This window comes from Sapajus apella, unplaced genomic scaffold (genome assembly GCF_009761245.1).
Source record: "Sapajus apella isolate SASKATOON/1434 unplaced genomic scaffold, GSC_monkey_1.0 scaffold16, whole genome shotgun sequence".
Taxonomy (NCBI): domain Eukaryota; kingdom Metazoa; phylum Chordata; class Mammalia; order Primates; family Cebidae; genus Sapajus; species Sapajus apella.
Window position 1 is genome coordinate 26,822,819 of NW_022436956.1, and position 22,178 is coordinate 26,844,996.

Here is a 22,178-nt window from a genome sequence, read left to right on the forward strand (position 1 = left end):
CTACCTGTCATATTGGGTGGCTGCCCAGTGTCAGCGGAGGGCTGGAGGGCTGCAGCGTTAGAGCTCCTTTCACACCCACTGTTCAGGGAGTTCTGGGCTTTTGTCCTGCATTTAATAAGAATGAGGTTATATGGACACTGGAGAGTGAGCAAGGCGGAAAAGGGTTTTATTGAATGACAAAACAGCTCTAGACACGACAGGGAACCCGACATGGGTAGACCTTCATGTGAAAGAGGATTCCAAAGGCAGGTAGTCCCCATGTGTGACTGAGTCCTGGGTTTTTATGGGCTCAGAATGGGAGAGTGCATGCTGATTAGTCCATTGGTGGACCTGGAAAAAGCACCATTCAGTTGGCTGAAAGATATTAAGGAAGTTCTCACTCTGGTCATGGACTCTACCAGACTGTCTTTGGCTTGAAGGTTGTCGGATTTCACCAGGGACCTGCCCCTGTCTGCTTGCAAGTTTGTCTCCTGCTGCTAGCAACTGTATTTCTTTATTCATATTTCTATTTGGTGAGATATTGTTCTCATAATTTCTTAGACATGATTTCCTTTAGTTTTTTTCAACTTATTTTAAAATATCTCATTTGAAGTCTTAAGTCTAATGTCTGTATTTCCCTGGGAAGACTTTTGGTTTTTTTACTCTCTATGAGCCATACTTTCTTATTTCTTTGCATATCTCGTAAATTTTTGTGAAAAATTGGATGTTTTAAACAATATGATGTGACAGCTCTTGGAGTTCGATTCTCCTTCTTCCATGTTGTTGTCTTAGCTGTTGCTGTTTGTCTAGTGAGTTTACTGAACTAATTTTATGAGGTCTATATTCTTTGAAGAGTTGATATTCTATGATTGGATGATGATTTCCTTAACTACTGGGAGCAAATAAATATCCCATTATTTGCCAAGGGGGTCTGTGTGTGCGCTGGGGCATGCTTTAGTTCAGGCAAGCAATGGACCCTCTCTGCCTTAGCCTTCACTTTTTAAGGTTAAGGTTCTTGTTGGAGTTGCTAATGATTCCCAAAAGGCGTAAAATAAGAACCAAAGGAGTTCGTTTCTCAACTTTCATGCAGAGTAGATCTTCTGTTCATTCTTTTTGTAAATCATTTGGCAAATAAGTATACAAATATATAGCATTGTTGTGAGAACATGGTTTTCTGATAATCCAGTAAGTCAGTTTATACCATCAACTGATCTGGTCAATATGGAAGTTATGCAGTAGAGGAACATAGGTATTTATAATTGATTTATTCGTTCTCCTGTAAGCACTACTGTGAAATAGTTATCCTTTGTTAAACACTTTATTTTACTAGTTTAGATAGAATTGTTTCCTGTGAAAGGGCCACCTATTCTATGAATTATACTTTATATTGCAGCACAACCTGGTTTTTCTGTACAAGGCTGCCAAACACTAGAGCATTCCACCTAAGGTTCCAATTGTGATATCAGTACATGCTATAGCATTTTCGATAGCAGTTTTAACCAAAAGTACAGAATTTAGTATAAGTACCTAAACTTTTATTTTTTATTTAGGTTACCTACAACAAGAAAACCTCATTTCTACCTGCCAGACTTTTATTTTGGAAAGTTCAGATTTAAAAGAATATGCAGAACACTGTACAGATGAAGGGTTTATTCCAGCCTGCTTACTGGTGAGTTATTTTTTCCTTAAGGGAAATATTTCATCAACACAAGAGACTAAATGTACATAGTCATAAAATCGGCTCATCCACCAAAAAAAAAACATTGAAATTAGCAAAAATTTGACGGTTTATATTCATGTATGACTGGTAAGACCCAAAGAAGGCCAGCTGTTCTTTTTACAAATTTATTACAGAACTATTAAGTGAATGACAACTTTGAGAATTAGTTTCAAAATGACACCCCCATTTCTGATTAGTGTCACTCACTGCTGCTGTCTCCAAGCCTTTTTTTTTTTTTCTTTTCTTTACTTCCTGGCCTTTATCTGGTGCTCCTTTCAGACAAATATGAAACATATTTTGGTATATTATTGTCATCTCTTTTGTTAAATATCACTAAACCAACAAACCATAATTTGGTACATAGTGGATACGTTCCAGAACTACATTATTTAACGTGGTGTTTGTCATTTTATTTTAAACATGACTCCTTAAAGACTATCAAAGATAGCATGAATGTCTGCTTAGGAAACTGAAAATAATACAAAACTAAAGTTAAGCAAGGTCGTAGAATACAGAGTATACAAAAATCCGTTATATTCTCTATGCCTGCAATGAACAATTGAAATTTGAAAAATTTTTCAAAATACTCATTTATAATAGCAACAAACAAAATGCTTAGAGATAATCTAACCAAATAAGTGTGAAATCTATATGCTCAAAATTGCCTGAAAGAAATCTGAGGCCTGAATAAAAGAATTGTACTGTTTGCATAGATTGAGAGACTCAATATTGTTAAGGTGTTATTTCCTCACAATTTAATTAAAGATTTTTCACAGTCAAAATGCCTGCAAGCATTTCGATAGATAACATGAAGCATTTTTATAGATAGCACGAAAATTCCAAATTTTAAATGGAAAAGGAACTAGAATAGCCTAAACAGTTTCTGAAAAAGAACAAGTTGGAGGACTGACATTACCAGATTTCAAGACTTACTAAAAAAATTATAATAATCAAGATTAAGGGGCATTTTTTATACTTTTGGCACATAGATCAATGGAACCAAATGCAAAGTCCAGATAGAGACCCACACATCTGATTTTGACAAAGGTGTAAAGGCTATTTTTGCAGAAAGGGTAGTCTTATCAACAAATGGTGATGGAACAATTAGATATCCACATACAGAAAAAGGACCTATACAAGTACCTCATAACTTATGCAAAAATTAACCAAAATGGATCTGAATGTAGAACATAGGACCATACGACTTCTAAATGAAACATAAGAAAAAAATTGGGCAAAGTTGGATTTGACAGTTTTGCTGAGACCAGCTCAGTTGTAGAGACCCCAAACCAGGTGGCGCTAAAGGAATTAAGGAACAGACACAGGCCGGTGCAGTGGCTTATACCTGTAATCCCAGTGCTTTGGGATGCCAAGGCGGGAGGATCACATGGTCAGGAGATTGAGAGCACCCTGGCCAACATGGTGAAACTCTGTCTCTACTAAAATACAAAAAATTAGCTGGGAGTGACGGTGTGCACCTATAGTCACAGCTACTCAGGAGGCTGAGGCAGGGGAATCACTTGAACCCGGGAGGCAGAGGTCATAGTGAGCAAAGATCCCGCCACTACACTCCAGCCTGGGCGACGAGCGAAAGTCCATCTCAAAAAAAAAAAAAAAAAGACACAGAGTGCAAAAGGTGGGACATCAGAGGGCTTCAGCATTCCCAGCTGAGAGTGTCAAACAGAGTTTGACCCATATATTTATTGACAGCAAGCAAGCAAGTGATAATCATCATTACTGCAGTTTATAGGTTAACTGAAAGCATTCTTCACAGGGAAAAAACATTCTTTTCTAGCAGCAAGAAACAGGCTCTGACGGTTTATCTACTACAGCTGGAACATGTCCTTAGGGCTCGGGTTGCTCCTGGTATTGTTTGTGGTTCTGGAATGCCTTTAAGCAGTCTTCTGCCCTGGATGGGTCAGGAATTTCTTTCCCTCGCTCCAGTAAACCAACAACCTCCAGCTTGTGTGTCACTGCCATCAGGAGTATGTTACAGTCCTATAGACACTTTGTTTGTGGCCAGTTTCTTTAAGGCCTGTTTATGACAGGCTTCAGGCCTTCCCAGCGTGTCACCCTTTTTGATTTTGCAAAGTGATAAAGGAAAGGGCAGCTTTGTCATGGAAGATTTTCCAGTTTGGCATATGGCACAACAAAGTGAGAAAATGTATCTACACATACATGCATGTAAGCTAATTTTTCAAAAGAAGGGACATAGATAACATCTATTTGCTAAAGACAGTTTGTTTCCAATCCATGAGGGTTAACAAACACCCCCCCCCCAACCCCGTAAAGGGCAGAGAATGAATCATTTTACAGGTTGGGCATTGTTCATAATGGCTTTAGCCTCTTTTCAAGTAATATTACACCTTTGTTTAAGACCAGAGGCATTTACATGAGTCAAAGTGTGAAAGTGTTTAGCATTTAACAATGCTATAGCAACCAAGCAATCAGCCATTTGATTCCCTGCAAAAGGTCCTGGAAGAGGTATGTGAGCCCTAATGTGAGTGATGGGTACATTCTATTCCTAACTGCGGTTTGTAACTGGGAAGTAAAGTCATCAGTTGTTCATCTGTATTAAATCGAAGCTGAACATTTTCAATTAATTGTGTGGAAAAACCACATATGAAGAAATTAACAGGCATCTCGAAAGCATTTTAAGACTTCAGTTACAGCTACAAGCTCTGCTTTTTGGGCTGAAGTATATGGTGTCTGAAAATTTTTAGTTTTTGACCCAGAATAAGAAGCTTTATCATTGCTAGATCCATCTGTGAAAACATTTTCAGCACCTTCATTTGGTTTGGATTTAGTTATTTTAGGGAGAATCCAATTAGTTCCAAAAATTGAAATAATTTTCTTTTTGGAAAGTGATTATCAAGAACACCCACGAAAATTAGCTAACTGGGTTTGCCAAGTAAGACTATTTATAAATGTCTGTTGTATTTGAGCCTTTGGAAGAGGGATGATAATTTTTCCAGGGTCATATCCATGTAATTTAACAACTCGAGCTCTCCCATTTCCTATCAGAGTAGCGATTTGATCCAAATAAGGAGTCAGAGTCTGTGAATTCGTACGAGGAAGAAAAAGCCATTTTACCAAGTCTTGCTCTTAGACAATAACACCAGTAGGTGAATGCTGAGTTAGAAAAATCAGTAAGTCTAGAGTCTTTTTTGGATCTATTCTATTTATTTGAGCCTTATGCACTTGCTTCTCAATCAGCTGTAACTCTGCCTCAGCCTCCTTTGTTAATTGCCAAGGGCTAGAGAAACTAGGATCTCCTCTAAGGATAGAAAATAGGTTACTCATGGCATAGGTAGGAATGCCTAGAGCAGGTTGTATCCAGTTAATGTCCCCTAGTAATTTTTGAAAGTCATTTAATGTTTTTAATTGATCCCTGTGTATAGTTTTTTTTTTGTGGCACAATGGTAGTGTTACTCACTAAGGTCACCAAGTACAAGTAAGGAGTAGTAGTCTGAATTTTGTCAGGAGCTATAATTAAACCAGCACAAGAAATGGAATTTTGCAAGTGATCATAACATTGGAGTAATATTTCCTGAGTGGGAGCAGCACAAAGAATATCATCCTTATAATGAATAATATAACACCGAAAATTCCTTTCTGGTGGGCTCAACTTGGCCCATGTAAGTTTGACAAATTTTGGGACTGTTTAACATTCCTTGTGGTGACACTTTCCAGTGATGTATTTTACAGATTTTTGATTATTTGTAGAAGAAATAACACAAATCACTAATGGTCCTTTTCTGCCAAAGAAATTGTAAAGAAACAGTCCTTCAAATCAATAACAATTAGTGGCCAATTTTTTGGAATCATAGCAGGAGAAGTATATAATGCCCCCATACATTGTATAACTGAATTAATGGCTCTAAGATCTGTCAGTGTTCACCATTTACATGATTTTTTCTTGATAACCAGGACTGGAGAATTCCAGGAGGAAAACGTTGGAGCTATGTGTCCCTTTTCAAATTGTTCAGTAACTAAGTCCTTTAAAGCCTCCAGTTTCTCTTTACTTAGTGGCCATTGTTCTATCCAAATTTGCTTGTTTGTTAACCATTTTAGAGGTATGAGTTCTGGAGGCTTAACAATGGCTGCCATCAAAAATGGTGTTCTAGACCCTGACGAGAATTCTGTCCTTCCACTTTAAGTGGTTCCTTTAACCCTTGTAAATTTTTTCCTAATCCCATGCCAGGCACGTACCCCATCTCTTGTATCATATGCTGACTTTGTGGGCTATATAATTGTTCTGGAATTAACACCTGTGCTCCCCATTGCTGTAATATATCTCTTCCCCATAAATTTATAGGTACAGAAGTTACAATTCGTTGAATAGTCCCAGATTGTCCATCGGGTCCTTTACAATACAAAATATAACTGTTGATATATTTCGGGGCTTTGCCAACTCCAACTATGTTAAATTGAGCGTGTTGAATTGGCCATGCTGATGGCCAGTGCTATAGAGAAATTATTGAAATGTCTGCTCTTGTATCTACCAATCCTTTAAATTTCTTTTCCTGAATAGCTATTTTACAGGTAGGACATTTATCAACAATTTGATTTATCCTGTAAGCTGCTTTGCCTTGTTTATTTGCACTTCCAAATCCTCCTATTCATATAGTTTCGCTTTTTCCCAGTTTCCACATTTGGTACAATCAGGAGCTGTGCTATACGTTCTTCTGACTCTGCTTTCCAGGGAACAGAAGTAGATAGAACAATTTGAATTTCCCCATTGTAATCTGAATCATTGACTTCCGTTTGTACTTGCACTCCTTTTAAATTTAAACTAGACCTACCTAGAAGTAATCCTACCATCCCCACTGGCAAGGGTCCACAAACTCCTGTTGGCATTTTTTGCAGGGTTTCCCCAGGCAGAAGGCCCACAGCTTTTGTGCCACATAAATCTACTGTGACACTACCTGCTGTAGCAGGGAACAGGCATTATACAGGGATGAGGGAGTGGCCTGAGTCAGAAATGCCCCAGTTTGGAATGGGGCCCAGAATGGGCCCCTCATGGCATTTCTCAAAATCAAGTGACCATCTTTATCAAACTTAGAGTGATAGTAGCCCAATGTTTTCCTTTTTTACATTTTGGACATATTTCAGGCTCAGTAATTTTCCTTTTTCCTCTAACTGGCAACCTGACTTGCTGATGTTTTTTTTATGTTCTTTTTTAGTATGACCGTGCTTCCCACTGTTAAAACAAGCTCCAGGAAATGGAGTATTTCCTTTACCACTTTCAGTCCTGCTGTTGCCTGGGCCAGTAAAGTAGCCTTATGTAGATTACCTCCAATACCATCGCAAGCTTTAGTATAGTCAACCAAATGTGCTTTTCTTCTAATGGGTCACAAAGCGGCTTGACACTCAGGATTGACATTGTCAAAAGCTAATAACTGCAACACTATATCCTGAGCAGCCGAATCTGCAATCACCTTTTTCAGAGACTCCTGTAATCCGGATATAAAATCTGTATAAGTTTCTTTTGGCCCCTGCTTAACCGCACTGAAAGAAGAAGGGTATTGTTCTCCTGAAGTGATTTTTTTTCCCCCAAGCTTTACTGCACACTCCTCTTAGCTGCTCTATGGCATCATCCTGCATGACCACTTGTTCACCTAAACCAGCCCAGCCGCCGACCCCCAAAAGTTGGTCTGCAGTTATGTTAATTTGAGGTTGGGCCTGGGCATTGCAAGCAGTCTCAATGGAAGCTTCATCTGACCACCAAGTTTTAAATTGTAAGAACTGAGTAGGAGTTCCTACAGGCTCAAATAGGAGTTCAGACAAGCTCGAATAAGAGCATCCCAGTCAGCAGCAATCATCTGACTGGAGACAGCAACATTCTTTGACAGTCCCATTACAAAAGAAGAACCTGGTCCATATTGATTGATAGCTTGTTTAAATTTGTTAAGTAATTTAAAAGGAAAAGGCTCGAACGTAGCCATAATATTTCTCTGTTGATCAGGTGGGTGTAGTCTAACAGGGAACTGCCAAGCATCCATATCTCCCTCTCATCTGGCTTGTTGGATTCCTGCCTTAATAGAACTAAGAGCAGTCACTCAAGGCGCTGCTTGAGCAGTCACTGGGGCAACTACTTTTTTGCCCATTGTTCTTCGGAAAAGAAAGATCCAGAAGGTCAGGCCACTTCTTTAAAATAGTGAGTGGGGGCAGAGGGGCATGGACAAACCACTCCCTCCTTTACCATTTTAGCTGGCAAGCAAACCTGCTCTGTCATCTCTTCTGGTACTTTGTTATACTCTCCTTCCTCCTCCTTGTCATCTGTGTGGAAAGACTCCAAGGCGGAGCAAACGAAAGCCCATACTGACGAAACAGTTACAGGAATATCCCCAGCTCCCTCTTTATAAAGCAATGGAAGACAGAGAGAGCAACAGAAGAATGGAGTAAGAAAGCACAGATTCATTGTAAACAACTGACAATTCAAGTGGCTAGTATTAACTCCTTCTTTTTTGAGGAGCTGCCAAAGGAGACTTAAATAAGCCTCGTGCCTGCTCAACCCTTGTCCCATTTGTTACTGTGACGTTTCCGAGCTCCCCTTCTTACTCACCACAGGGATAGCTTTAAGAGTACTCAGGTGTCCTCCAGCTTAGCTCTTCATTTTCCAGCTGTTTCTCCAGTGACCCTTCATCCTGGATTCAAGCCCCATGTTGGGCATCACTTGCTGAGACCAGCTCGGTCATAGAGACCACAACGCAGGCAGCACTGAAGGAATTAAAAAACAGATACAGAGATAGAGTGCAAAAGGTGGGATATCTAGGGCTTCAGCATTCCCAGCTCAAAGCCTCAAACAGAGTTTAACCAACATATTTATTGACAGCAAGCAAGTGATAATCATCATTATTGCAGTTTATAGATTAACTAAAAGTATTCTTTGCAGGGAACAAAGCATTCTTTACTAGTGTCAAGAAACAGGCTCTGACACATTTATCTACTGCAACTGGAACATGTTGTTAGGGCGCAGACTGCTCATGCTATTGTTTGTGATTCTGGAATGCCTTTAAGAGGTCTTCTACCTTGGACGGGTCAGGTATTTCTTATAGATGGAACTCTTGTTTGTTACTGGTAAGAATGCATAACAATACAGTTGCTTTGGAAAACAGTTTGACTTTTGCTTATATGATTAAGCATATACTCCCTGTGTGACCCAACACTCATTTTACCCAAATCAACTAGAAAATTTGTGTTCACACAAAAACCTATACTGGTGTTTACTCATAGTGGTCAAAAACTGAAAACAGGGCAGGTGTGATGGCTCACACCTGTAATCCCAATCCCAGCACTTTGGGAGGCTGAGGCAGGAAGATGGCTTGAGGCCAGGAGTTCAAGGCTACAGCAAGCTGTGAGCAGCCACTGTACTCCAGTGTATGTGACAGAGCAAGACCCTGTCTCTAAAAAATAAAAAACTTAAAAACTGGTGACAGCCAAGGTGTTTTTCAGGAAGTAACAAATAAACTCTGATGTGTTCATACAAAGCAGTACTACTCAGCAATAAAAAGCAACGTGCTATTGATTCACACAGTAACATGGATGAATATTAAATAAATCCTTCTAATTTCTTCTAAATTAATAATTCTGAACAAATAATAAATTGTAGATAGTGGGAGCCAGGTTCCTCACTGTGTGAGGAAGAAGATATAAACGAGCATAATAATGAAACCAGTGGTGTTGGATTATAGTCTGCGATATTAGTACGACACTGTGGTTATTTTAATATATATACAGATAGATACAGAAATATAAATGCTTGTATATATGCATTTGTACATGTATTTATAGCTGTCTGCTGAGAGGGCCTAGAAGCAGTGATACCCAAGTAGCTATAATGTCCTAGTCAAACGGGCAAGATTCTTGAGAAGCTTGGATACAAACTCTAACTTCAGTGACTAGTTTTGGTTTTGATTACCTGCTTCTTTACCCTTTCCTCATCAGCTACTCTGCAGTCAGATTATTTGTTAACTTGAACGGTGGAATTTTTTTGTGATAAATTTTGAGTCGTATTACACAATTTTAGTAATGTTTGATCTTTTTCTTTTCAGTCCTTATTTGGAAAAAACTTGACAACAATTTTGAATGAATATGTAGCTATGAAAACAAAAGGTAAAAGTTCTGGCTTAGAGGTTTTTTTTGCTGATGTATGCACTATTTGTCTACTTGATTTAGTTAAAAATAATTTTTAAAGGTTATTAATGTTTCATAAAAGCCTTGAGAAAATGTGTCTCATTTGTGATGAGATAAATATTTCTGGGACATATCTAATTTGTTTATGTTTATATTGAGTAATAGATAAATTGCAACAGTCTTAACATTAGCAAAAATAACCCAAAAAATTATCTTTTAAAAAGATGTAAAATAAAACTCTTACCTCTGCATTTACACTAATAAACAGACATCACTATGTGTTAAAAAGTTTTAGGCCGGGCGCGGTGGCTCACGCCTGTAATCCCAGCACTTTGGGAGGCCAAGGCGGGTGGATCACTAGGTCAAGAGATCGAGACCATCCTGGTCAACATGGTGAAACCCCGACTCTACTAAAGATACAAAAAATCAGCTGGGCATGGTGGCACTTGCCTGTAATCCCAGCTACTCAGGAGGCTGAGGCAGGAGAATTGCCTGAACCCGGGAGACGGAGGTTGCGGTGAGCCGAGATAGCACCATCGCACTCCAGCCTGGGTAACAACGGCGAAACTCCGTCTCAAAAAAAAAAAAAAAGTTTTAAACTGACATTTTAATTTTAATTCTCTGTTGTCTAAGTCTGAACATAGAAGCCAGTCATAAACTTATTACCAGAATATAAAATTCTACTTGCCTAAATTAAGGATATTTTAGAGGAAATGTTTTGACTGCTTGTTTTCTAATATTGATTATTTTCAATGGCTTACAACATTAACAAAACAACATTAAAAAATTCACATAAGGTGATAACATAAAGGGAAAGAAGCTTGATATTGGCTGTGTATAAGCATCGTGCTACATGCTTTTGTATGTTTTTTTCTCCTTTAGTCTTTAACCCAGTGAGAAGTGTTGTTTAAAGCCATTTTTAAATGTGAAGAAATTGAGGATTAAATTCCACACTTACAAGTAATTTGTATAACCTTTGTGATAATTATTAAGACATATTATTTTAATTCTGTATCATATGTCATATGATATCAGATAGAACAAAGATAAAAAAATTGTTTCTCCTTTTTTAATAAAATGGAGGTATAAAATTATTGGTCTAAAAAATGCTTCAGAGATTTTACAGGTGGCCATTTCTACTCATATTGTATTTGATACTCAGTGGCTTTAGAAGAGAAAGCAGCCTCATTATAGCTTTGCAAGCTATTTTACAAAATAGATTTATTTCTCATTTCCCAACATATTGTCAATAATTGAGAGAGAAGCTTTTTGTATGTCTTTGTTCAAAATGAATGATCAACTTTCTTCAACTGGGTTTAATAAGAACCTTTTCCTCTTATGATTTAGAAACATCAAATAATGTCCCAGCAATAATGTCATCTCTATGGAAGAAATTGGATCATACCCTTTCTCAAATCAGGTAATAAGCTATTAGAATGTGCCTAATTATTTTGGAATGCAAATACACTTGGGGTTTATAAATTTTCTTAAGACCTACACAGTGTACTTATGTAACACTCATTCAGTTTTGAAATTACTCTAGAGGTTGTTGGTACTATAGATGTTATTGATTGGCATAATTTGAAATAAGTAGCATACTTTAAAAATATTTACAAAGCTAAGATATATAGAAGGTTAATGACATTTCCAAGTTTCCATAGCAATTTAGAGGCAGATATATTGCTAGAATACAAATTACCAAATCCCAGGCCACTGCAAATTCCCTTAGGCAACCCCCTCTTCATTACATATTCATAGGGTATTGAACCCATGCCCACTTGGTTTCTTACCTTGTAAAGAAGCTTGAAGAATAATGCTAATTCTGGAATCTTCTGGTATCAATTTTATGAAAATGTTATATTTGACTTAGAATCTGTTATGAAAATTACAGTCTCTTAACCTTTCTTTCAGAGCCGTAAGTGACCACCCCCACATAACTTCAGCATGGGTTTCATTTTCTTCCTCTGCCTAGACTGCTAAAATGGCTCCAAATGCTTTCTACCTAACTCTGGACCATATCTTATCTTTATATTTCTCTTTCCTGACTCGAGTTTTGTAGATGTTGTTGGCAGAGACTCACTTAACATATTTTTTATGATAATGGTACAGTGTCTGTGAGTTTATCAAGTACAAGGGTGGGCCACTCCAATTCATACTAAAAGAATTAACTTGTACTAGGCCAGGCGCGGTGGCTCACACCTGTAATCCCAACACTTTGGGAGGCCGAGGTGGGCAGATCACAAGGTCAGGAGATCAAGACCATTCTGTCTAACATGGTGAAACCCCATCTCTACCAAAATACAAAAAAATTAGCTGGGTGTGGTGGCATGCGCCTGTAGTCCCAGCTACTCGGGAGGCTAAGGCAGGAGAAGAGCAAGACTCTGTCTCCCAAAAAAAAAAGAGAAAGAATTAACTTGTACTGTGAATTTTTCCATGTTTGTTTGCATCTTCTTTAGAGATTCAGTAAAATAATTTCATAGTCATAAATTTGATAAAAGCAGGATGTCCTCTGACATCCTCTTGGGGATTCTGAAGTATTTGTATATGGAGTCATGTGAAATCAGAATTTTTCTGTGGGGACTGATCTCTGTAATTATGAAAAATAATATGTACTTTGTATATAGCTCACTTAAATATATGTAGAGTTTCTAAAGTTAAATTATATTCTTTTTATTTTTTCAAGAGGCAGGGTCCCTCTCTGTTACCCAAGCTGGAGTGCAGTGGTGTGATTATAGCTCTTGCAGCCTTGTACTCCTGAGCTCAAAAGTTCCTCCCACCTCAGCCTCCCAAGTACTGAGGACCACAGGCACATGCCACCTGCCTAATTTTTATTTTACTTTATACAGACAGGATCTTGCTGTGTTGCTCAAGCTGGTCATGAACTCTAGGCCTCAAGTGATCCTCTCATCTCAGCCTCACAGTGTGCTGGGATTATAGGCATGAGACACCACACCCAGTGCAGATGGCATTCTTAACGTAATGTCAAGGCACTCAGTGCATATTGCATTGGATAGAAACTTCTTAATTAAAATTATGTGTGTTGTGAGTGTGTCTGCATGCCGCTATTTTTCTCCTAAAGCAAATCAGAGTTATCTACCCAAAAAACGTGTTTGTTTGTTTTTTTGTCTGAGACAGATGTTTTGCCTTTTACCTCATAATTTACTTCAGGTCTGACTGTAACAATCATAGTGGATATTGGCAACAAAAATTTTTGGATGGATAACTACTTTGTTTTCTTTGTTAGGAGCATGCAAAGTTCCCCAAGGTTTGCTGGCAGTCAGAGAGGTTGGTATCCAACTTAAAACAATGTTCACAGTTACTTCAAACTTAAACTATCAGATGAACATTTTAATTAATAATACACATGTGCTAATTATATATTTTGCTTAAACTACTGTTCGTTTCTAAGTACAATGTCAAATATTTTTATCTAAAAATATTTTGTAAATACTCCCTACATTTCCCATTGATTCTCATGTAGAATTTTTTTTTTCTTTCAGCCCTAGCAGATGAAGGAAAGAATGTTTTAATTCTCATTTCATAAGTTTAGGTTTCTTAAATCATGGGGGTATTATCAATATTAATTATTGCAGAACAAATATAATCTTGGATTTATAAAGCTGGAGTGTATTCATTTTAGTTTCTTCCGAAAGTCCAATAATTTAGTTGATATTTTTAGGGGCCATTCTTCAATCTGTTGATGTAACATGTTAGATTATGTAATACTATGCATCATACTGACTTTTTAAAATTCCCAGACTACCTTGACATTGAATTTGTTTTTTAAATGCTTATATGTTTCAGCCCGAACAAGAACTGGGATTGCAGAAATCAAACGGCAGAGAAAGCTTGCATCTCAAACAGCTCCAGCCAGTGCAGAGTTGCTGACTTTACCTTACCTTTCAGGACAGTTTACCACTTCTCCTTCCACAGGTACACAAGTTACTCGACAAAGTGGCCAAATTTCAAATCCATCGAGGTCATATTTCGTAGTGGTCAACCATTCACAGTCACAAGATACTGTAACCAGTAAGTTTACATTTTGTTTTCTTAAGTTTTGTTGTTAATCAAATCATGTGAATGAGATAGTATACTAATGTCTTTATATTCATAGTGTAAAACGATGCCCCCCCACCGGCAAAAAAAAAAGATAGAGATTAAAGGTAGAGCAGACTTCTAGATTTGCTATAAACATATAAAACCTTTAAGGAATTTTAATCTAGGATTTTACCTGTTTCTACTCTAATTGAAGTCCAACCTTGAACTCTTTTCTCATTCTCAATTTTTGGCATTAAGAGAAAAGGACCCCATTGTATTTTATTTTAAATAGAATGTACATTATATTTTTCTACCTCCTTGCTTTCGTTGATGTCAGTCTGTCCTCGTGGAATGAGGAATGCCTTTCCACTTCTCTGTCTTTACATGTTAGAAATCCTACATGTGTCTGGCTGAACCTTCCAGTTAGGAATATCCTTAGAGAGTGTGTGGTATATCTTATTTGTTGTATACTTGAAACTTTTGAATACACATGATAGTAAGGAACAAGAAGCTAGCTAATAACAGAGTTGGGATTATAATTCAGGATTTAGCACTCTTGGTTCACAAACCAATCATCCCTCTGTGCAGCTAAAATTGATTGTTATTCATTAAGATCACCCTCATTTTTACCTTTTCTCTAAATCTTTTTCTACACCCAGAACACTTAGTTTATACTTTTTAGACTTTCTCCATTCTACCACGTTATTTTTTGTTGAGACTATACTGTACTTTGGATTTTACTGTAAAACCTTAAGGCATAAAGACTATATTAATCTTAATATCTTTTACCATGCTTTACACGTGGTAGGAACTCAGTACATGTTAACTGAATTTAATATAAAATAACAATCACTATTTAATGCTTCTTATCCTATTACAAGTTTAGAAAACTATTCAGTTTCTTTGGCTGACTGTTACGTTTTCTTGAAATACAGCTGGAGAAGCTTTAAACGTCATTCCTGGTGCTCAGGAAAAGAAAGCACATGCCAGTTTAATGTCTCCCGGTAGACGCAAAAGGTAATGCTTTTTAGAAGGGACAATTGCCCGTATCCATTAAAAAAAATTACGTCAGGATACTTACATTGTGAATAAAGTAATAAGACTACATTAAGTTCTAATCTACTGTTAGAACTATTCCAAAATACATTCCCTTTCTTCACATTCTAACCTGCCTAAAATTAGGTTGCATCTCTGAATTAATAGCATATCACTGATCCGTGGGAAATATGTTTATTCTGTAATAGTATATAAAATAATGGTATATCTTACAAATAATGTTATCTTAGATTTTTAGAAATCCATGTTTTTTTAATTGAATATAAATAATACCATAATATTCTATGCTTCACACACATTTAAAGTCCTAAATCAGTTGATAGAATTTTTCCAGGTATAATCTTTGAGAAGAGTTTTTTTCTGTCTTACTTATCCTTTGTGTCTTTGTTTGAAGGATGTTTTAGAAAAGAGATAATAGTTTTTAAATGTTTTTTTCTAGTTTCTTAGCTGCCCAATCCCTGGGTGTTTTTGTTAGGGTTCTTACTTTTGGTTGTCTGTCATTCAAGACTGACCTTAGCCTCCTTTATTTGAACCTTTTTCTCACTTCACCATATAAAATAACAAACAGCAATATCGATTTATTTATTGTTAGAGGCAGGGTCTTGCTCTCTTGCCCAGGCTGGAGTATAGTGGTGTGCTCATAGCTTACTGTAGCCTCAAACTCTTGGGCTCAGAAGATCCTCCCACCTTAGCCTCCCCAGTAGCCAGCACCATAGGTGCATGCCACCACACCCAGCTAATTTTTTAATTTTAATTTTTTTTTTTTTTTTTTTTTGAGACAGGAGTCTTGCTCTGTCACCCAGACTGGAGTGCAATGGCGCAGTCTCAACTCACTGCAGCCTCCGCCTCCTGGGTTCAGGCAGTTCCCTTGCCTCAGCCTCCTGAGTAGCTGGGATTACAGGCGCATGCCACCACGCCCAGCTAATTTTTTGTGTTTTTAGTAGAGACGTGGGGTTTCACCAAGTTGGTCAGGTCAGTCTCGAAACTCTTAACCTCGTGATTCGCCTGCCTCAGCTTCCCAGAGTGCTGGGATTACAGGCATAAGCCACCATGCCTGGCCATTTTTTAATTTTTTGTAGAGATGAGGGTTTCACTTTGTTGTCCAGGCTGGTCTCAAACTCCTGGCTTTAAGTGATCTTCCCATCTCGACCTCCCAAATTGCTGGGATTATAGATGTGAGCTACCATGCCCAACCATAAAAGAGCAATATTAATATTTAACATTTATAGGAAACTTGATTCTTTAAAATCTTTATATATACTTTTATTTCATTTCATTCTTTAGTAAACCCAGTGATGCAGTTGTTCTTGCCCATTATAAAGTGGGTGAGAGAGTCAGAGCTTACTGTGCTTCAGACCATATAGGTGGTAAGTGGTAAAGCTAGACTTCAAACTCATTTTTTCTGAATCCAAGACTAATACTTTTTGTACCTTACTGCCCTTTGTTCCTACCACAAATAGAGAAAATACAGTTGACCTTGAACAACACGAGTTTGAACTGCATGGGTCCATTTATATTCAAGTTTTTTTCAACCAAACACAGATTGAAAATTTACTAGTAAAACCTACCTATATATAGCGTGCTGGATTTTTGAATACATGGTCTTTCTAGGGCAGACTGTAGGACTTGAGTACACGTGGATTTTGGTATCCTTGGGGATCCTGAAACCAGCCCCCTGCAGATACAGGGACATATGTGTCTATTCTCCTATGGTGATTTTAAAATTTATGTCTGTGTATGTATTTATTTTTAAGTCTGTTAAACATAGTAGATTAAAAGAAAGGCTTTTAAAATGTGTTTCAGTGAATCTCAGAGAAAAAGTGCCATTTTATCTGGCCCTCATTCAACAATACGGAATTTCCAGGATCCAAACGCATTTGCAGTAGAAAAAGTAAGTGATCCTACCAAACTTTGTAACTCGAAATATTCCTGAATTTTAAAATACAGATATGTGCACAAATGTGTGTATATACATACCGAATAAGAAACTAGGGTAAGTTCATAGATACCTGTAAATACATTGTTGTTGTTGGATCATTTAATAAAATACTGGCTGGGTATGGTGGTACATGCCTGTGATCTCAGCACTTTGGGAAGCTGAGGCGGGCAGATTGCTTGAGCTCAGGAGTTTGAGACCAGCCTGAGCAACATGGTAAAACCCCATCTCTACAAAAAATACAAAAATTAGCTGGGTGTGGTAGCACGCACATGTAGTTCCAGCTGCATGGGAGACTGAGGTGGGAGAATCGCTTTAGCCTGGAAGTTCAAGGCTGCAGTGAGCCATGATCATACCACTATACTCAAACCTGGGTGACAGACTAAGACTCTGTCTCAAAAAAAAAAAAAAAAAAACTGGCTGGGGAATAGTGGCTCATACCTGTAATCCCAGCACTTTGGGAGGCCAAGGCGAGTGGATCTCTTGAGGACAGGAATTTGAGACCAGCCTGGCCAACTGTCTCTACTAAAAATACAAAACTTAGCTGGGTGGGATTGTTCACACCCATAATCCCAGCTACTGCTCAAGAGGCTTAGGCATGAGAATCGCTTGAACCAGGAGGTGTGGGGGTTACAGTGAACTGAGATCATGCCACTGTACTCCAGCCTAGACTACATAGCCTAGTCCAGCCTAGACTAGACACTCTGTAAAACAAAATAGGGGCATTTCCTGGAGTTCAATGATAAGCTGAAGAGTGTGGAACTATATAAGAAAGAGTTGATGACAGATCTGTGAAAACATTTGCAAATTGTAAAGTGTTGTATTCAGGAACAACACAACTTCTGAGTTTCCATTTAGGATTATTAAAACTATCCAGCTCTTAATTGGTTTGTTCTTTTCAAATAAATTATTAAATAACAGAATCCTCTTTATTGTCCTTTTGCTAACAGTGGTTTTCTTTTCTAGCAAATGGTTATTGAAAATGCACGAGAAAAAATACTAAGCAACAAATCTCTTCAAGAAAAGCTAGCAGAAAACATAAATAAATTTTTAACTAGGTAAGCTACATATGTGTATGTTTAAAATGCCTGTTTTGCTTAATTGCATAACTATAATAAAGATTTTTCTTTCTTTATTACAGTGATAACAATATTGCCCAAGTACCTAAGCAAACAGATAACAGCCCTACGGAGCCAGAGACTTCAATTGATGAATTCCTAGGACTTCCGGTATGGATGCGGGTGGGTGGGTGTGTGTGGGTGTGTGTGTGTGTGTGTGTGTTACTTACAAGACTTAACGGTATTTTGGTTTCATTTCAAAACCATTGCCAACATAAGATGTTATGACTTGCCATTTAATTAGATTAAATGATTTATAATAATAAGATAAAACTTTTCTTCATTCATTGAATGTAATCTGTTCCTGAAAAACATGGATGGTAACTTTTGAGTCTCTATTGCATCCACAGTCATGAAATCCTAAGTATTTAATACTTAAAAATTCATTAGTGGGTATATTTGTGTGTAATAAACAGCAATACAGTGTTCATATAAATTACATTTCTTCTACACTGCTACAAATTACATAATATTTTTAAGAAACAATGAAATGATATGTTAAAGATGTGTAATGGGGCCAGGCACAGTGGCTCAAGCCTGTAATCCCAGCACTTTGGGAGGCCAAAGAGGGCAGATCACTTGAGACCAGGAGTTCGAGACCAGCCAGGCCAACCTGGTGAAACACCATCTCTACTAAAAAATACAAAAATTAGCTGGGCATCATGACACGTGCCTGTAATCCCAGCTGCTCGAGTGGCTGAACCAGGAGAATGGCTTGAACCCAGGAGGCACAGGTTGCAGTGAGCAGAGATCGCACCACTGCTCTCCAGCCTGGGCAACAGAGCAAGCCCTGTCTCAAAAAAAAAAGAAAAGATATGTAATGAAGCCAAGTAATAGTTAACTAAATAAAATTAACAAGACTCTTTAAAAAAGAAAGATCACTAGCCAAATGACAATTTACCTATGTGAGACTCACTACTAAGAAAAGAAAGTTGGGAACTGGAGTCACTGTTGCTGTTCACTGCTGGTAAATACAAAAGAGAGTAAGCTGATAAAGGAGGAATTTAATAGTTTATGTTTTAAGATATACTCATATGCAAGTATCCTTAAATATACATTTTTTTTTTTTAGAGACAGGGTCTCACTCTGTTGCCCAGTCTTGAGTGCAGTGGCACAGTCACGGTTCACAGCACCCTCGACCTCCCCAAGCTCAAGTGTTACTACCACTTCAGCCTTCTGAGATGAAGCTGGGACTACAGGCACATGCCACCACCATGCTCAACTAATTTTTGGTTTTTGTTTTTTGGGTTTTTTTTTTTTTTTTTGAGATGGAGTCTTGCTGTGTTGCCCAAGTTGGAGTGCAGTGGCTCAATCTCAGCTCATTGCAACCTCTGCCTCCCAGGTTCAAGTGATTCTTCTCCCTCCGCCTCCTAAGGAGCTGGGATTACAGGCATGCGCTATCACACCTGGCTAATTTTTGTATTTTTAGTAGAGACTGGGGTTTCTCCATGTTGGTCAGGCTGGTCTCGAACTCCTGGCCTCAAGTGATCTGCCTGCCGCAGCCTCCCAAAGTGCTGGGATTACAGGGGTGAGCTACTGCACCTGGCCCAAATACCCTTTTTGAAGAGCAGCTGCAGTTGTGATTTTTACTTGGACCATTGGACAATGGAAATATTTTATTAGGATGCCCATTTGAGATTATTACAGTAGGTTTTCTTTCAGGTGAATTCTGGGTAAAGCCATTGAGCCCTTGAAATTGTTTTTCTGTATGTCATTTCTACCAGTACTTCTTTCAAAAGCGTCTCATCTTAGCATTTAGCAAGTACGGGCCAGGCACAGTGGCTCATGCCTTTAATCCCAGCACTTTGAGAGGCCTAGGCAGGAGGACTGCTTGAGGCCAGAGGTTCAAGACCATCCTAGACAGCATAATGAGACCTCTTTGCTACAAAATAATTTTTTTAATTAGCCAGGTATTGTTGCATGCACCTGTGGTCCCAACTACTTTGGGGGCTGAGATGGGAGGATCACTTGAACCTGGGTGGTCAAGGCTGCAATGAGCTATAATTGCACCACTGCACTCCAGCCTGGGCAGCAGAGCAAGCAAAAAACAAATATGTATGCTCTGAGTTTTTGTATTCTCCAACTTTTTGCTTATTGTTTCTCCACAAATACATCAGGTGCTTACCATAATCTGGGTACTTCTGTTAAATACTGTGAAGGTTTGTAAGAAAGTAAAGACACAACCTATTGTTCTTAGTTGTTCATAATACTGTATTTGTAAAAAGTTAAGAATTAAGATTTATCCAGGCTGGGCGGCTCATGCATGCACTCCCAGCACTTCTAGAGGCTGAGGCAAGTGGATCACCTGAGATCAGGAGTTTGAGACCAGCCTGGCCAACATGGTGAAACCTCATCTCTACCAAAAATTAGCTAGGCGTGGTGGCGCGCACTTGTAATCCCAGCTACTTGGAAGACTGAGGTGAAGAGTTGCTTGAGCCCGGGAGGCAGAGGTTGCAGTGAGCCGAGATCGTGCCACTGCATTCCAGCCTGGGTGACAGAGTGAGACTTCATCTCAAAAATTTTAAAAAAAAATTAAGATTTAAATAACAGAGTTTAAGACAGTATAGGGAATTTTTAAAAAGTATAGACCCATAAGGACAAAGAACAAAAGAGGTCAACAAAAACAATTTGCATCCAATGATTAAGTGGTACCTGACCAAGCACATTCAGGGTCCTAAGCCAGTAAAGGCAAAGACCAGAAACAAAGCGATTTTCTAACACAGAAATCCTAAAAGGTTCAAGAAGTAGCACATCTGAAAGCACCTCTAAAGGTGAGGCTACAAACAGGATAATAAGGTGCAAAATTAAGGAAGTAGTTAAACTCTGTATCTATTCCTTATTTCTCATGCTCCCCCAGAAACACTGTTGTCAGTCGTGAGCTCTCCCAGCAAGAAACCCAACTAGCTCAAAAGAAAAGAACTAAAAATACAAATGGTTCTACAACATTATTCCATAGCTTAGCTTGTAGCTGACAAGCTCAGCCCTGCCACTGGTACAGGGCTGAGGTAGGTTTTGGCATGTTACTTGTATAGCTGAACAGGTAAGTAAGGATTGTCAGCATTTAAAGAAAGCATTTTACGTGAAGAACCCAAAGCAAACAGATAAAAGGGATAAAATATATTTATGATGAAGGACCTATAGAGCAGTCTACAATAGAGTAATGTAAAGAAAGCAGATTATAGAATTTTATAGTTTGGGCCAGGCACAGTAGTTACTCATGCCTGTAGTCCCAGCACTTTGGGAGACTGAGGTGGGCAAGATCGCTTGAGCCCAGGAGGTCAGGACCAGGCTGGGCAACATGGCGAAGCCACATCTCTACAAAAAAATACAAAAATTATCTGGGTGTGGTGGCACACATGTATAGTTTCAGCTACTCGGAAAGCTGAGGTGAAAGGATCACCTGAGCCTGGGAGTCAAGGCTGCAGTGAGCTGTGATTGCACCACTGCATCCCACTCCAGCCTAGGTGACAGACCCTTGCTCAAAAAAAAAAAAAAAACTTTATAGTATAATTTTATTTCTATTTATATACATATATTCATTTTATATCATTTTAGTATTTAAGAATATATTCACCAGAGTACTCACCTCCAGGAAGTAGAATTGGGAAACATTCACCTTCTATTATCTAGTTTTATTTTAATTTATAAAAATGAGCATATCATTAGAAGAAATTTTCTTGGAGGCAGGGGATGCTACATAAAATGTCAAAAATATTCAGGTGTCTACTAATTATTTTGCTGGTATTAAATCATATTATTCAAGCTGGGCACAGTGGCCCACATCTAGAATCCCAGTGCTCTGGGAGGCTGAAGCAAGAGGAACACTTGAGCCCAAGAGTTCAAGACTAGCCTGGGCAATGTAGCAACCCCATCTCTACCCCATTAAAAAAAAAAAAAAAAAAAAAAAATTTACCTGGGCATAGTGGTGCATCTGTAGTCCCAGCTACTCTAGAGGCTGAGGCAGGAGCCCAGGAATTTCAACTTACAGTGAGCTACAGTTACACCACTGCACTCCAGCCTGGGCAAGAGAGTGAGACCTTGTCTCATAAATATATATAATATGTAAATACATAAAAATTCAGTTAGAATCATGCCTTCACCCCACTCCTTTCTTGCAGAGTGAAATCCACATGTCTGAAGAAGCTATACAGGATATACTGGAACAGACAGAATCAGACCCAGCATTTCAGGC

General features: G+C 38.3%; 1 protein-coding gene across 1 annotated transcript in view; it reads left to right on the plus strand.

Moving 5' to 3' along the window:
- LOC116556350 (protein NPAT) overlaps positions 1-22,178 on the plus strand; it is a 61,788-nt gene that overhangs the window by 20,607 nt on the left and 19,003 nt on the right. The window contains exons 2-11 of the mRNA XM_032285680.1: positions 1,530-1,648; positions 9,757-9,817; positions 11,186-11,258; positions 13,083-13,123; positions 13,643-13,867; positions 14,812-14,893; positions 16,736-16,823; positions 17,835-17,926; positions 18,010-18,097; positions 22,105-22,178. The exon at positions 22,105-22,178 is cut by the window's right edge and continues 11 nt beyond it. Of these exons, the coding sequence (XP_032141571.1) occupies positions 1,530-1,648; positions 9,757-9,817; positions 11,186-11,258; positions 13,083-13,123; positions 13,643-13,867; positions 14,812-14,893; positions 16,736-16,823; positions 17,835-17,926; positions 18,010-18,097; positions 22,105-22,178 (943 nt within the window). The remainder of the gene's footprint in view (positions 1-1,529; positions 1,649-9,756; positions 9,818-11,185; positions 11,259-13,082; positions 13,124-13,642; positions 13,868-14,811; positions 14,894-16,735; positions 16,824-17,834; positions 17,927-18,009; positions 18,098-22,104) is intronic.